General features: G+C 41.5%; 1 protein-coding gene across 1 annotated transcript in view; it reads left to right on the top strand.

The window, feature by feature from the left end:
• Nucleotides 1–5,919: 5,919 nt before the first annotated feature.
• CDYL2 (chromodomain Y like 2) overlaps nt 5,920–16,053 on the top strand; it is a 62,801-nt gene continuing 52,667 nt past the window's right edge. The window contains 5 exon segments of the mRNA XM_075765986.1: nt 5,920–5,998; nt 6,169–6,464; nt 6,466–6,551; nt 6,553–6,718; nt 6,721–7,035. Of these exon segments, the coding sequence (XP_075622101.1) occupies nt 5,920–5,998; nt 6,169–6,464; nt 6,466–6,551; nt 6,553–6,718; nt 6,721–7,035 (942 nt within the window).

The following is a 16,053-nucleotide window of genomic DNA, read 5'->3' as shown; positions in this document are numbered from 1 at the left end:
TCCATACTGTCTCTCATTTGTAAGGAATGATTCTTTCAGTTTTCTGAAATGTTGTATGACTGTGCATAGTTTCAGAGTTATTCTTATAATCATGCAGTGATATTCCTTTTCATCGTGTAAGCCTCATGAGTAGGCTAGCTATACAGAGGGTGTTTTGTGAGTGGCAAATATGGAGATACAAGCTGACTCTGTGATTAAAAATCACAAAACACAGTATTGCTTAACATATAAAATCATTCATGTAAATTCTAAAACTGTGCATATTTGTATATTAGTAAATATCGCTAGTTCAGTGCAATTTTTATAGAGCAAAGTTTCAGGGAAAAAATCCATTAGCTTACTAATGTGCTGTAATACACTGTGATCACTCTGGATATTACATGCACTCTATGTGTAAACCATACTGAATTTCTCAGATGTCTTACCGTAAGAGAATCTTTCAGTCAGCTACATCTAACAGTGTTTTCTATCATCTTACAATTTATGGATTCTTCATAATGATTCTAATACATTTTGTCCAGATAGTGCTAATAAAACTTATCCCAACTTCCTTTAATTGGCACTGTGCAAATTTCAAACCCCATGTTGCATTACAACTTATAACATTCTTTGGTGTTTACACACCGTCATTTGTTGCTTAATAGAAGAAACCACTTGAGCTATCCATTTCACACTTCTAATTCTACTCATATAAAAATGAGGCCATAAACTAAAGTCTCTAACACTGGACTCTTACCTGATGTTCAGGATACGCAGGAATATAAGAAAATAATATGTGCCATTTGCTCCTGCTTGATGTATATAATGATTTAATAAATCTGTTGAAAATTCAACTGTTCAGTCATCAATTCTGAAAGCTCTGTATACACACAAGTTCCCATATGAAATTGACTTCTACATGATCTACACTATCCCATTAATTTTTTTGCCTTAGTTGGAAAGTTAGCAAATCTTTCAACAGGAATGTTTTGGCACCTTTCTATTATCTATGACAACATGTCAGGTGGAAAAACAGGATTTGCAAACAAGAGGGAGTAAAATATGGAAAGATGTTATTTTTGGTGTCATTGGGAGATACCAGCAAAAGAATCAAAGTGTTCAGACAAAGACAAAATCTCAATTTTCAACATAAGAAAATACATAACAACGATCAGCTTCAATCCTTGTTGCCAGACATGGCTCTAGTTTCGTAAAATAAGATGTTGAATGATACAACTGTATAGCAAGAGGAACCAGAAAAAAGAGAGATGAACAGGCGTGGAAGGCACCTAAATTCACAGAAGTTAAAAGAATACTTCCGCTCACTTCCATGTTTTTTGAATGAGGCTCTACATAATCATTTATGTTCCAGAACAAGTATGTGTTCTAGTAAAGCATCTTCTACAAAGGCTGTTATGTGGCTGTGATAATAATCCATGGAAAACATACCTTTGCTGACTCACACCAGAAACCAACTCTGAGCCACTTCTATCTGATGTGAAGTCTTACTCACTACCAGGTTTTCTTCAGTGACAGCTGTTATGGAACACTGCTTGTACTGGTTTAGGGAAATATTGTTTTGACAGTGAAGTTTCCTCTAGCACGGTAATTTCTGTACTTGCCTTTTTTTTTACAATGGTGTACACTATCTCGTTCCCTTCTCCTGTGACACACCATTCCATGCTTTAATTTTTAAGGCAGTTTTTTCTCCATCTCTCTTTCTCACGTGATCTCAGTCTGTTAAAATGAGTTGATCCTCATACCTGCATGGAGATCTGTTAAAATCAATAGATCATGAGTCAGCTCACAGAATCATCACACACATTATACTTAATATGAAATATTTCCCATTTAAAGTAACCGACAAGCAAATATGTGCTAAGCAATGAGACTTCCTTATTTTCTAAGTCTAGATGAATAGTGACAACTATATACAACTGCATCATATGGACTCCTATATGAAATATTAATGTATTAACGTCTTTTCCATATATCTTAGTTGACATCCATTTTTCATGTATCCTTGGTCAAAGTTTCATTTTTCTCCTTCCCAATATAAGACAAAACTATATTGCCATACTTAACAAACAGAACAGAACGATAAAGTTGTAAGTAAAGACAGTTTTCAGAACAGCTGCCATTAAAATATACTTTCAACGCCAGAAAAGTTCTATTCCATGGCATATGCTGTACACCAACAAATAAACGTTACTTTCTTTTTTACGGGTTATTGTTTATTTCATTATACTGTGGTATTTCAGATTCTGTTTCAAATGCTTCCTCTTGATGATAAGTAATTGCATGTTATAAGGACCAAAGAAGGGTTTGAAGACAGACAGTAATTTAGCATCAGAATCAAACAATCACAACTACTTGTTTGCTTTCAAAGACAGCATGGCATAGGGTAAAGTATATTGTAAAGGGCATAGGGTAAAGTATATTTTCCCAAGTCTACTTCCTCTTGTTACAAAATAATTAATTATTTAAAAAATCAATTAATGATGTAAATCAATTATTTAAAAAAAAAAATTGCACCTTCCTATATTCCTTTCATGTTCATCTATTCTCTAATTTTTAGATGCTATGTGTATGCTGAGGACATCCTCATCTTGTTTTGTAACTCCCATTCAGCTTCATATCTTGGATAATTTTTCTAACAAGCTTCCTGAAGTATTCTAGCTCTCTCTCAAACCTAATAGGTGAGTTTACAGCCATCACAGTACCAAGCCCTAGGAAATCCATTATCCTGCCTATCACTCAGCCAGAACAGTGGCGTCGTAAGTGACTCTCCTCTTCCTGCTGTAGCTACTCACCATTTCCTGTCAACTCTTCCTTTATGAACTCTCTAAAACACTTTCTTTCATTTTCACCCTCACTGACTTTTTACATGTTCTGGTCCTCCTCCCTTCTTGGGTTCAAGTTAGACATCTTGTTACCTTGTTCCCTGCTTCCCCTTCCAGTTGCTGCTGCTAAAATACTCCCTTTTGCCTCCCATTTTTTCCACACAGCCAAGGCTTTGCAGAGCTTTCTCCTTGCATTCACCTTTGGTTCCTTGTCCATCTCTCCTTCCTCTCACTCATGCCTTGTTTTCACCCTTTTTCTCATTTAATTTTCATACCTTAGTCCAGGAATTCTCTCCATTTCTCCATTTACCAAATTATGCTCGTCCATCATTCAGCTTCCTCTTCAAGAGAGAATGCAGCCCTTTACAGTGACTTTTCATAGAGCTCGTTGACAAAATGTTGTACACTCCTTGGGGTAACTGTATTATTGATTGTACAGTATCTACAGTATTTGCATAGCACTGGGCGGACTGACTAAACAATCAATAACAAATCAATGGCACAGCTAAGACAACAGTATTTTAGCTTTCTGAAATATAATAGATTCAGTTTTAAATTTATTCAGGCTGAGAGATAATTCCTGTAATTAAAGTAGTGGAAAGCAGAGCATCCACCAAACCAAAAGAAGTGTTCAAATGTGACGTATCACACTTGGAATGCCTGCCTTGCTTGCATTGGTCTCTTGGGATGGGAAACAGGAGAAGGCGGCAAAACAATAAGAGTAATGAATAATCACAGATTTAGCAAAAACATTCAGTTTCAAGTTTGTAATTTGTGGAAAAATCTGGATTTTGCAGCAATTTCATTTCAGAGTAAAGATATTTCCATTTAAAGGCAATTAAAATTGGAAAATATGTATTTCCAGAAAATTTGTTATCAGAAACTTTAAAAAAATGGTAATAAGTTTAAATATTTCTATTTTTTTCTAAAAGACTCCGAGGTATATTGAATGACTTGACAAGTTACAATAGAGACCTGCCGGGCAAATGAAGGTCACTTGGATTTTTTAAAACTTAAAACCTTGTTTTCTGCTAAATGACAGGGAAATACACTGAAACCACAGTCAACTTTTCCTGGGTTTGACAATTGCAGAAGTCCTCTTTCTGCTCCTCACTATTGACTCACACACCACTGCATCCCAAGGGACTGGGTACTCTAAACCAAGGAATGAGTAATCAGGAAAAAGATGTTTCCCCTCTTCAAAGTATTCACTAAAGCATTCATCCTTTCAAAACTTCCAAACTAATATTTGTTTGGGTTGTAAATCTTACAGCAACAATATTGACAGTGTTAATGCCATCTAAACACTGTACAATGTAAATGAAACTTTCTAAGATGCAGACCAGGTCACAGAGATTTCTTCCAATATGGTGCAGGGTGGGTTGTTCTAATTTAAGCTGTCTGAGAGCAGAGTAACACCGAAGACCAGAAAGAACAGTGAGATTATACGACCTGTCTCAAAAGAAAGTAAGTCTATTCTTCCATAGCTTGGGAAAGGGCATTTTTTAATTAATTCAAGACACCTTTGGAGAAAATTGATACTATGAAGAAAGCCAACAGCTTCAGAGAAGGAATATTTTAGAACGCATCTGAAAAATGACTCACCGGATCAGACTGCCATTTTGTTTACTGCTGTGGAAAGCAGCAAAATAGTAAGTGTAATAAAGCAGACTTTGAAGAGAAATGTATTAAAACGTCTACTTCTCAATGGAATATTCTGCTCAATGTGCACTCCAAAGAGCTGATTCGCTACTGTCAACAATAAAAGTCACTTTACAATAAGACAAAATAATTGATTTATCAAAAAGAAACCATGGGGTGTGATTATTAAGTAATGCATTTCTTGGGAATTAAGTTTTTGCTGCACTAATTACTAAAATTGCTAATGGCATGGGTAGTTTACAGTATTTCTTAATCCTTTCAACATTTTACTCTTCAAATATCAAATCCCAACAATCCAAATATCGCTGGCAAACTGGAAAGCAGAGAACAACCCTCCAGTTGCTTCAGTTAAGATTAAAAAAACCAGTTATGTTTTACATAAGCAGAGTAGCTTGTCCTTAGGAATTCAACATTATCACACCACCCAGCAGACCACACAAAGCATAAACATCTCTGAGCTCCAAACTACCATAAGATAGTTTTTATTGAACTGTAAGTCAATACTAAGCTGGTTTGCTGGCAAGTTCATAATCACCAGAGGTAATATTCACAGTTCAGGAGATGGGGTCAGTCAAGAGTTGGATGTGCATGTGTTATTTCCTACTTTTATGATAAAAAGTGACAATGTTCAAAATACCCACTATTGATATTTCAAACAGGAATCCTCTCAGTCAGAAGAGTCTTCAGCTTCACCCCACTTGGATCACGCCATATTTTTTGGTCATAAATGAAATTTCAGAAATAATTCAGCGCTCGATACCAGCGACATTTATTAACCATGCCCAGACTTACTGTATTATACTCAATAACTGGCTCCAATCTGCCGCTCAGATAATAGTCTGGGCAGTGCCAAGTCCCACATTAACGTGGAGTGCAGCGTTACACAAAGGACTGAAGTAAAGAGATGAAAAATGCCAACACAATGAAGATGAACGAAAGCCACGAACGAAAGCCACGACCACGGCAAAGTCAGACTGCGCAGCACTCAGCATCACTCCCGTGCTGTGGGGGAATGACTACCACAGGTCAGCTATGAGGTGACAACATGGAGTCTAAAAGCTAGTAACAACTGCAGCAGGCTGGCTGCGGAGCCAAGGCGTGAAGAGCTGTGCAGGGCAAACGCTAACTGCACTCTTTCATATCAAGAAAGAAAATATCGCAAGGACGCTCAACACTTTACCTGGAGAAACAAATCCTTCACAGCGTGAAGCTGCAAGAACACAACTTGATGCTCAAGCAGCCTCCACAGAAGCACAGCCCTTTGCTTCGCAGTCCTCTGCCGCATACCAGCTCCTGTCTCCTCAAGACTCCATCGCGCCTGGTAGAAAGAAGGGCGTCCTCTCGTGATGAGGTAGTTCACCTTCATTCATGGCCGAGTTGGCATGAGAAAACCTCCTCAACCTGGGAATCTCTGCGGAAGAGGCGGTCGGCAGTAATGGCGCATAAAGGCAGGCATGAGGTCGAGATACTGCTCAGCTTGCTTGGCGCCATTTTCATGTGGGTCCCTTGCTCAGGTAAGTCGCCATGCTGGGCCACAAGGGTGCCAGTGGCATGGGGCAGCCTTTTTCTTCAGAGAAAAGGCCCAGAAGGCTCTAACGTGACAACGGCCGATGGCTCTGTGCCGCCCCATGTCCCACAGCCGCTTCAAAATGCTGGCTGCAGAGTGTCTCCATGTGAAGACCAGGTGGTGGGAGGTTGGTGGCTTCCATTTCCTGGAGAGGGCTGGCTAATTTGCAAAATGGCTGCAAGGGAGTGGGAGAGGCCTCTCCTTGCCTGGCGGAGGGTGGGTGCCAGTGTGGGCGAGAGGTGGCCCCGAAACCCGCCGCCCTCCGCAGGCTGCTGCTCCTCGGGGGGCTGGCGGAAGGGATCCCGCCACCTCCATTTCCTCGGCGATGGCCATGGGGTGGGTGGGGCGGCCATGCGGCGCCGAGGGGACGGGAAGGTGGCCGGCAGGGCCGCCCGAGGCCGGCGGCGGGGAGCCGGCCCCGCGCCCGCCTCTCCCCGCGGTGACCTTGGGCGGGCGGCGCGGCCCTCCCCGCCGCGCGGCCGCTCCTTCCCCCCCTTTATTTTTTTTTATTTTATTTATTTATTTATTTTGGACGCGGAAAGAGTTTGAAGCGCTCCCGGCCCGGAGCGGGGGGGGGGGGGGGGAACAAGAGGAGGCCGCCCTCCGAGCGGCCCTGGGACTTTCCCTGCCGGAGGGCGCAGGGGGACCCGTCCCGGTCGTTGTGCCACCCCCTGGGGCGGGGAGGGTGGCGGCGGGCGGGCGGGCTGTGTGTGGGGGGGGCGCCGGCCCCGCCGCCGCGGGGGAGACGCGGCTCCCGGCGCTGTGCGCCCGAGCTGCTGCTGGTTACGCCAGCCCCGCCGCCTGCCTCTCTGCCTCTCCTCGCCTCTGATTCTGCGCACAGCCAGCCCCAAAGCCTGTCATTCTGCAAAACACAGTTTACTCAACAGAGAGAGCGAGTGGGGGAGCGGGAGAGGTGGAGAGAGGGAGACGGCGCGGAGGAGCCCAGTCCCGCAACCCAGCATGGCTTCAGGGGACCTTTACGAGGTAGCGGGGGGCCGCGGGGTGGGAGGGTGGCGGGCGGGGGGGGCGCCGGCCGGGGCGCCGCGGAGGGCAGCGGTGGCACGTTTGGGAGCCGCTCCGCGGAGCCCTGTTAGTTGCCGAAGAGCGGAGGAAATCGCCGAGGGAAGGGCTGGGGTGGGGGGAAAAGGGCTGGCGTGTGTGCCGGCGGGGGAGGGAGGGATGGAGCGGCTCCCCTCCCTTCCCTCTGCCTCTCTCTTTCTCTTTCTCTCTCTACTTTCCATCGGGCTTGATCTTAGCAGGCCTTGCAAGAGAGAAGGAGGAAGGAGTGAAGGAGAGCGAGAGTTAGCGGTAGGATGGGGAGGCGATCGCAGTGTGATGAGCCCGGAGAGTGGAGAAAGTCCAGGTAAAGTCATAGGCGCTCTGGACGTGCTGAATGTGCAGATTAGTGCGAAAAAATGCGCCTTAGCGCTGCCGGGAGGCGCAGGGATGGAGGCGGCTCTGCGCCCGCTGTGCAAAGTGCAGGAGCCGGCGCCAGGTTGCTTCACCTCGCGCCCGGGGTGCTGCGGGGGCGGCGGCCGGGCCGGGCCGGGGGGGGCCGCGCTGCGCCCCCGGCACCATGGCGGGCTGCAAAGTTTGGCGGGGGCCCCGCTCCGGCGGGGCCGGGCGGCCCGAGGTGCGAGGTGGGGCGGGCGGCGTCGCCGCGCCGGTTCCCGGCCCCCCGCAGCCCGGCATGCGGGGTGTCGTGTCGTGTCGTCCCCCCCCCCACACACACACACATATCTCTGGCCGCAGCGGCGGGGAGAACGGCAATGCATCGGGCGACGGCCGCCCCGTTTCCAGGTCGGGTGGAGGGAGAGAAAAAGGAGCTGGCAGGCAGTCGGCAAGACCCAGCCAAATTTTGACCTCAGGCACCCAGTTCTAATGCCCAAACTGAGAACAAGTCTAGCCACTCTTACCCTGCCAAAGAAGAAGGAGAAAGCAGAAATTAAAAATAAGAAAGGCCGGACCTGAGTGTTTTAAATATCCAGCTCCACTAAGTGGAACCAGGGTGGAAGTCTACCATCTGAAAAAACCAAACGTGACTGGATGTCCTACGTTTCTTGGTCTGGAGCACCTCCTCAGGCTCTGCGTTTCCTGGTGAAATGGCTGTTTCTGTGGCGGTTGTCTGGAGCGCACAGTTAGGCTAGGACAGAAATGATCACCTTCCAGTTGGAACTGTGTGCCTGTGATTAGGCGCTGCACAACCATCAGGGTGTGCTTGGGTGTGGAACTGCTGCTGTGGTTGCTTGGACATGGTTGGACTTACTCTCCGTTTGATGATCTTGATGATCAGCTGTAGGGTCTTAAGTGCAAGAAGTGGAGGATCTGGCAGGTTTCACGTAGACAGTTTTTACTTTGTTGTGGTTTCTTGAAGTCTTTAGCAAAGGTCCTAGTTAAGGGATGACATTGCTGTAGAACTGTATTTTGCTGTGTGGGACACAGACATTCTTTGAAGTGAACAGCACTTACGTTCTCCTACGTGGTGTTAAATTGTCGGAAGTATATGATGATTTGAATAGTATCGTTGACCTTTCCCCCACCATTTTGTGATATCTGTCATATTACTGTGCAATTTTAAGGTTATTGCATGTCAGCTGTGCTGTTGTTGTGACTCCAGAATAGCCAGTGGGAGTTCTGTGAAGAACAACTTTGACCCGAAAAAGTTAGTGATACAATTTTGTATTAGTAATTTCTGGGATGTGTAGGGGATCTTTGCCTGCTCTTGTCTAAGTTTTCCTCAGACGTTTCGACTAGTTCTAGAAAGAAATAAAACTAATATCTCTTAGGCTAATGGTAGCCATGCTAGTTTAGCTCTTACGCATCATTAAAAAATTCTGCTTTTTTGTGATCTTTGTATTATTATAAGATGACAGTGTTTGGCAGTTGGATGAGGGCTGTGTGTTGGGTACTACTGCATCGCATACGAGTGACATTGTTCGAGTAGTGACCAGGCATGTAGGTGTTCTGTGAGAGAGCAGACTTATAACCCAGTTTGCAGTCAATTTTAGGCCCAGTTGCATTTGCATGGATGAATGTACTGTGGTTCAAAGCCTCTGAATCACTTCCTTTCTTTGTTACTCCATTTGAACTACTTTTGCTTATCATTGTATAATAGGGAAGAATTGTATCCACCAGAACAGGTAAGTGGAAGAAGTATGGCTATTCATTTCTTGTGTGAGGTGTTTGAAATATTCCCTTCTCAGCTGGTCATGGTGTAAAATCTTCATCTACATGTTGGACACGTGGGGAAAAGTATGTGCAGGGTTTTGGTTATCAATCCATCCACGTTTTGCATCTCCACTGTGAAGCTCTCCATGACAGAGGTCAGAAGAAATGTCTAGAAAGCTGAAGACTTTGTATGTCTAACAGTTAGCAAGTGTGTAGATGGTAGTAGCATCATTTAAAAAATGACTCAGCTTTGCCTCCCTGCTCCTTCCTGTCCCAGAAAACCAACCGCATCAAAGGGACTTATTAGAAAAAAGCAGTGATGTCCCACACCAGTTGTTAGCACGTGAGATGAAGTGCTTTGTGCCTTCAGAGCTGACACCTCTGTTCTTGCTTGGATACATCATTCTTTTCTGTCCTCCTGAATAAATAAAACATTATGTGGATGGCAGGATGACCATTAAACAGTTTCAGGATTTTAGCTTGAAATAATTGCGAGCTATTGATGACGTTCAAAAGGTACACTATGCTCCTGATTCCCCTTTGACTCCATTAGTAATATCTGAGTCCTTCAAGGATTCTTACTGAACTTCAGCAAATAAGACAATAATTACCTCTGCAATTTGGAGTGTTTAATACTGGCTGCAAAATTATTTTTGTTAAAGCCAACCATGATCCAGGAGCGGTGATAAAGCACATTAGAAAGTACAGTGTGTATTACCTATACTAACTTCTCATATTTTGGTGGCACTCAAGAAACTGAAGCATAAAATTTTAAGTTTTGGAAATAGGTGTGCATATTTATCCTGTCAGTTCACTCATTTTCTACTGCTGTGTTATTTTAAAAGACTTTTCAACCTTGTAAACTTGAAGATAAATTCAATTAATATCTTTATATTGAAGCAAAATAAGATCACAGACAGAATAACCTCAGTGTTTGGTTAACTAGGTGCCTTTTTCTAGTTAGAAATGGTTTCCAATCATCTGAAATACCTCCTGTTATGTTTCTTTTAGGACTGTGAAACAGATACCAATTTGTTCTAGAAGCAAAAGAACACCCATTGGGAATTCTGTGTTTACTGGTAGTCAGTTCTAGATTTGTGTATTAGAACCAAGACACTTTACATGAAAAGAGAGTTACTTCCGTTATATGATAGAAGGTATGTGTTAGGTTTGAAGTTTTATTTTTAAGTAAATATTTTTCCTTTAACAGTAAGGAATGCTGTATATATTTTAGTGTAATTCTCAGGCTATATAAAATACTAGTTTGGCTTTGCTTGACTTTCATGTGCTTATGACTTCAGGCTTTTCTGAGTGGGTGAAAGTGTCATGGAATATTTTTTTTTTTTCTTATAAGAGGTGACCTGTTAAATATTAAAGAAATACGGTGCATATTCCTTAGAAATACCAAACCAAAAATAAAGGACTGGCAAAAAGGTATTCACAGTGGCCTTCAGTAAGGCAGCCCCATTTTGCTTTATGGTTCAAATACACTGTTGTATGTGGTGATAGGAAATCCTTATTCATTTTGGTAACAGAGGGTAATGTATTTACTCCTAAATACCAAGTTTGTTGATTCACATTAAAGTTGTTGTCAGTAATTTGAGGTAATGTTTTGTATTTTCCATGTACAGTTTAGTTCTGCCGTTATCTGAACCCAAATAGTTCTCTCACAAAGGCTCTGGTATTAAAAGTATATGAAATGGCTTTAGAGGGCAAGACAATTGAATATGAACAGCACACCTGATTTATTTTTCCTAGCACAGAGCATTCCGTTTACTGCAATAAAATTCAACTTTTTTGATGATTACATGAATCAGTTATCAATTTCATAGAGATGTTCATGAAGCTGGCTGTTTTTTTAGTTTAATATTTTGGGGATTTATATACAATGAACACAATTAGGGACAACGATGTTGAAATCTAAAGTCTTATTTTAACATTGTGTCAGATTATATTATAGCACCTTAGGTAAATGACCTAAAGATTATAGCTAAATCTCTGAAGGGGACTCTCACATGCATATATTTCTGGATCACAATAATCAGTCTTTAAAATTCAGCAGTTTTTGCATTAAAGTGTTGCTCTTTGTGGAAAAGTGACATTTTAAAAAACAGCATCTTCTCACTGAAATGATAGAATGCCCATGGATAGGAGGCTTGTCCACCAAGTGAAAGGTTTCACTTAAATCTTAGCCTGTTTGTGCAGCTGTGTGAGAATGAGCTGCAGTTTATTTTAGCTCATGTGATCCAGCAGAAAGATAATGTATTTCCAGATGAGTTACAACATCTCCCATTTATACCTGCACTCAGGTACCAGCAAAGTCAAAACTTGAAGATAATAATGGCACTGCTTGGCCTGCTGAATCCTTATTGCATGTGGAGACATGCAAATAGGAGAGAACACGGCTGAACTTTTGGATGCTAGGTTTGGTTTGCAGATGCAGAGTTTAGAAAATAATCTTTGTTTTACAAAGTGAGGAAATGCAAGGTTTTTAGCATTGTGGCTTTCCATCTTCCATATCTTTCAATGGAGTCACGTTTTGGGAGAGACGCATACTTAAACCTGCTTATTGACCTGGAAAGTAGAAATCTGTTTTTAAAGTATTTCACATATGTATCTTCTAAGACAGAGGTGAATTGCAAGAAGATGGTATAATTAAGTAAACATTATTATTTCTCAACTTAAATCAACCTCTTTATTGATATAACAGTTCCATGGTGACAGAACAAGACTGATTTCACAAGCAGTAAACAGTGACTTGAGGTAGGATTTGGGGAATATAGAACAGAGTTAAGCATCTACTCCTTCTGTAGAATGGCAAGCTGTGGATGCAATGCTGATTTCACTAACAGGGGTTTTTCCCACCAGCTAAACCTCTGGTCATCTGTAAGTAACACCTGATTACTTGGTTGGTTTTTGGTTTTTTTAGCGGAAAAGCTTTGCTAACAACTGTTTTGAAGGATCAGTTATGTATCTGTACATTGTCATTGATTTATCATCAAAATCAGTATTTAGAAGACAACTGTCTTCAAAATAAGGTAGCCTGCGAGCAATACCTAAGTCAGTAGAAATCTAGAAATCTTGTTACCTGATGAAAGTTTTGAAGACTATTCCAAACTAGGTGTGATTTGCAGTGCAGACAGTATTCTTCAATCCTAAACTGGACAATCCTCTGGACAATAGATGAAACTGAGGTATAAAGCCAATAACAAAGAGTTAACCTGAGGTCCCTTCTGCCCCGCTCTTGTAGTTCTCTAAACTAAAGATACCAAGTGAGTTTCAAAAGCGTAACTGGATAACTCTGGCAATATTCATTATCCTACTAAGAAATTCCAGTGTCGAGCCGCATATGGAACATTACAATGCACATAATGACTGTCTTGTTTACCTACAACGTCACTCTGTTACCACGATTCCAACTTCCTCATTACATTGTAAACTGCTTGGCATATTTTGGGATACTGAAAACCAATTGATATCTTATGCATGTTACAGTTTTGTTACAATCTTGATGAAGTGTTTTATCTGGATCCAGTGTAGTTTATCTCAAGGTATGTGTCATAAGCATACTCTTGCTTGGAAGGGCTAGTGAAAATCTGCTCTGTATCACTCTCGAAAGCCTAAACATTTGTAGTGTAGACTTTCCTACCACCAAAGATACTGAACTGAACATGATTCCCTTTGTTGTCCAGGGTCATCGTTCATATCTATCTGAAGATTAAAATGACATAAATTTTTGTAAGGCTTTCTGAATGACAAATACAGTGCTTTACGTTGGGCTGCTCTTTATTGCTTGATTTTAATTTTGAATCAAACTCATTGTTTACTAATTGTTTCTGAAAGTTTAAATATTTAGAGAGAGGCAGTCCAAATAATAGCAAAATTTAAATGTAGTCTAATATTGAAGGAAATTGGCTAATTATTTTTTTAAAATCAATGGAGTAATTGTGATGGCCAGCTATGCTGTAAATAGCATTTCTTTGTCCATTCATTTGACTTTTAGCAGTGTTACAGTTTCTTGGCTCTGTACATTTTCATCAGTGCAGTCCCTTTTTGTTGTTCCTCCTTACCCATATATTTTTCAGACAACTTCTGCAGTGCGTTTTATGACACTGGTGTCCTGACACTGGCAAAAAAAAGATTAATTAAATAGTTAACTATTCCTTGTGTTTTAACTATTAGAACAATATAATATATCACGCAATTTAAAGTGAAGTATTTGCAATGTAGGGCAACTAGTAGTGGGGTATGTGAATGCTGGCTTGCTTTACATTTACGAATAAGAATATTCTGGTTTTGACAAAAGCAAAATCATCCTTTTGGCCTGTTGAACAACAATGTCACACTTTTTGTTTATTATTAAAACTTTAGACTGGTAATATTGCAAAGCTGAAGGCAAATACACTTCAATCTGTTTTCTTCTATTACACAGAGAAAATGTAGATTCCAACACTATTTCAATACTATCTCATTATGAGTCACAATATAAAATATTGTTGCAAATCTATTAGGTCTCTAAAAATTTTCACAATAAGTTGATATGATTGACCTGTATAGGAAAAAATTATTCTTGTTGTGGCTTACCAAAGAAGGGGAAATAGGCTGACTCTTGCAAAACTGTAAACGGTAGCAGCATGATCAGTAGACTACAACAAAACACTAAACCAAAACCAGCATTGAAAACATCTGTCAGAAAGACACTTTTCTTTGAAAATAGCAATTGCCCCACTTGGGCTTTACTAGATTTCTCACAGACCACCCACAAAACTCGCGGCCCATTCCTTCAGAGGGGCAAATCAGGAACAATGAGGATATTTTCTTCTATAAGTCACTTCACTGCATTTATTTAGATTTTGTGGGGTTTATTTGAAATCATCTTTAATAATGTAATCACTTACATGCGCTCAGCACCCAGTGGATTAAGAAGGGATACAAGGGACTGCGCACCACTAAGTCTGAGCTCCATTGCATGCAAATTAGTAGCACCTATAAAAAGAAATAGAAACAGCGGATATATGTGAGCACGTCTTAGTTTGGAGAAGAGTTAACATGAATTTTTAGAGGAAGGGCACATCTCACAGAACTCTTAGTCAATATGTGGATAAGAATGGCTCTGCCTGGCATAAATGGATTTTCAAAAAACCTTCTTGTAAGATCCCACAGGAGCAGCTGCTAATGAGACAAAACTGTGGCCCAGAAGGATTGGTCATCTCTTGGACTACCTGGCTCACAGCGAGGAAGCAATGAAGGGTAGTTGTGATAGACTTTCCAAACATCAGTACTGGCACCTGTGTCATACTACAGAACCATCAATTATTTGAAAATAATCACATTTATTGGTGATAACTTATAGATTATTCTTAACATTGTCAAGAGAAAGGTTGATAGGGAAGAGCTGGATGACAGCAGCTGAAATTCAGTGTTTATAAATGCAAGCTAATGATCAAAGGAAAAATAATACTGACTATACATGCATAACAGTGAGCCCTGAAGAAGCCGTTACTGTTCAGGAGAGATCTTAGAATGATTGTGGAAAGTTTTTGGGTGTGTCCACATTAGTATTTTAATTTGGATCGGGTACGTGCTTTTGAAGTGAATCTCCCTGTGATCCCCATGCACCACACCTCCGTTTGCATCACAGAACTGTCTTGGAGAGCAGTGACCACACTCCTTTCAGATGAAACTAAACCAGAAAAATGTGCTCCAGGTCCTAATGGGTGTCTGGCCCGTGGGACCAGACTACTGCTTATCAGAGGCAAACCTCAGGCAGACAGAATTTTGAGTGTAAGCAATTGAGAATGAAACAGATGTTCATCATCGTGTCACTGGGGAATACTATTGTGCTTCCACATCTGTAGTAGTGCACCCACTTCAAGAAGAACACAGAACTAGAAATGATACAGAGAAGGGCCAACAGGGTGTTGCACCGTATGGAATGGCTGTCAGTGAAAAGACACCTTACAACAACTTTCTGGCTGGTAGAAGAAGTGATCAAGGAAGATGTGAATGGTATGGAAAAGACAAATGGGAGATGATTAGTTAATTCAGTGATGAATGCTATTTCTCATTGCACAAAAAAAGGCATGCAGCAAATGAAATGATTGGGCAAACGACTGAGGCAAAGGACATATTTCTTCACAGTATTTAAATCTTGGAACTCATTGCCATGGATGTCAGAACTGTAAATGGTTTCAAAGAATGGTAAAACAGCTTGGAGGGTAGATCCCTTTATACCTTTCAGCATGAGAGTCTTGAAACTGCTAATCACCAGAAGCTAGGAGGGTAGAGCAAGGGCAGCAGCAGCACTTACTTTACAGATGCAGTTTCCGAAGCACCTAGTCCTAATTTCTATTAGAATATACAACATGTTGAGCTAAATGGACCTTTAGTCTGACCTTGTATGGCAGTTCTTAGTTTTGTTCTTACTACAGTCATTAAACAAACATAAGTATTGACTAAGATGTTGATATGGTCTGCAGAGATCACAAACATACTTGCCTTACAAGTTGTATTCTGGTATTCTAATTGCTAATCATTGTCAGTTAGTATCCTTGCAAACTAAACAAGTCTGATAGTGGGTTCAGTTTCCGATGCAGAAAAAGACAGTTTCTGTTTGAGAGACCTCACCGTCTAGACTTCCAGGAAGATGCAACAGGTGGTAGGAGCGAAGGGAAGAATGGAAGGGAGGAGGTGATGAACTAACATTGAATCAAACATGCATAATAAAAATGAAGTTTTAGCTCATTGCCATAGCTCTGGCTAATAACGGGGGTAAAAGGGATAAAGACAAACTAGACAACATTTGAGTGAATGCATGGAATGAGGCGAATGATC

Source organism: Balearica regulorum, chromosome 13 (genome assembly GCF_011004875.1).
Source record: "Balearica regulorum gibbericeps isolate bBalReg1 chromosome 13, bBalReg1.pri, whole genome shotgun sequence".
NCBI classification, from domain to species: domain Eukaryota; kingdom Metazoa; phylum Chordata; class Aves; order Gruiformes; family Gruidae; genus Balearica; species Balearica regulorum.
The sequence above is the reverse complement of the archived record's forward strand: the minus strand, read 5'-3'. Positions and strand labels throughout refer to the sequence as shown.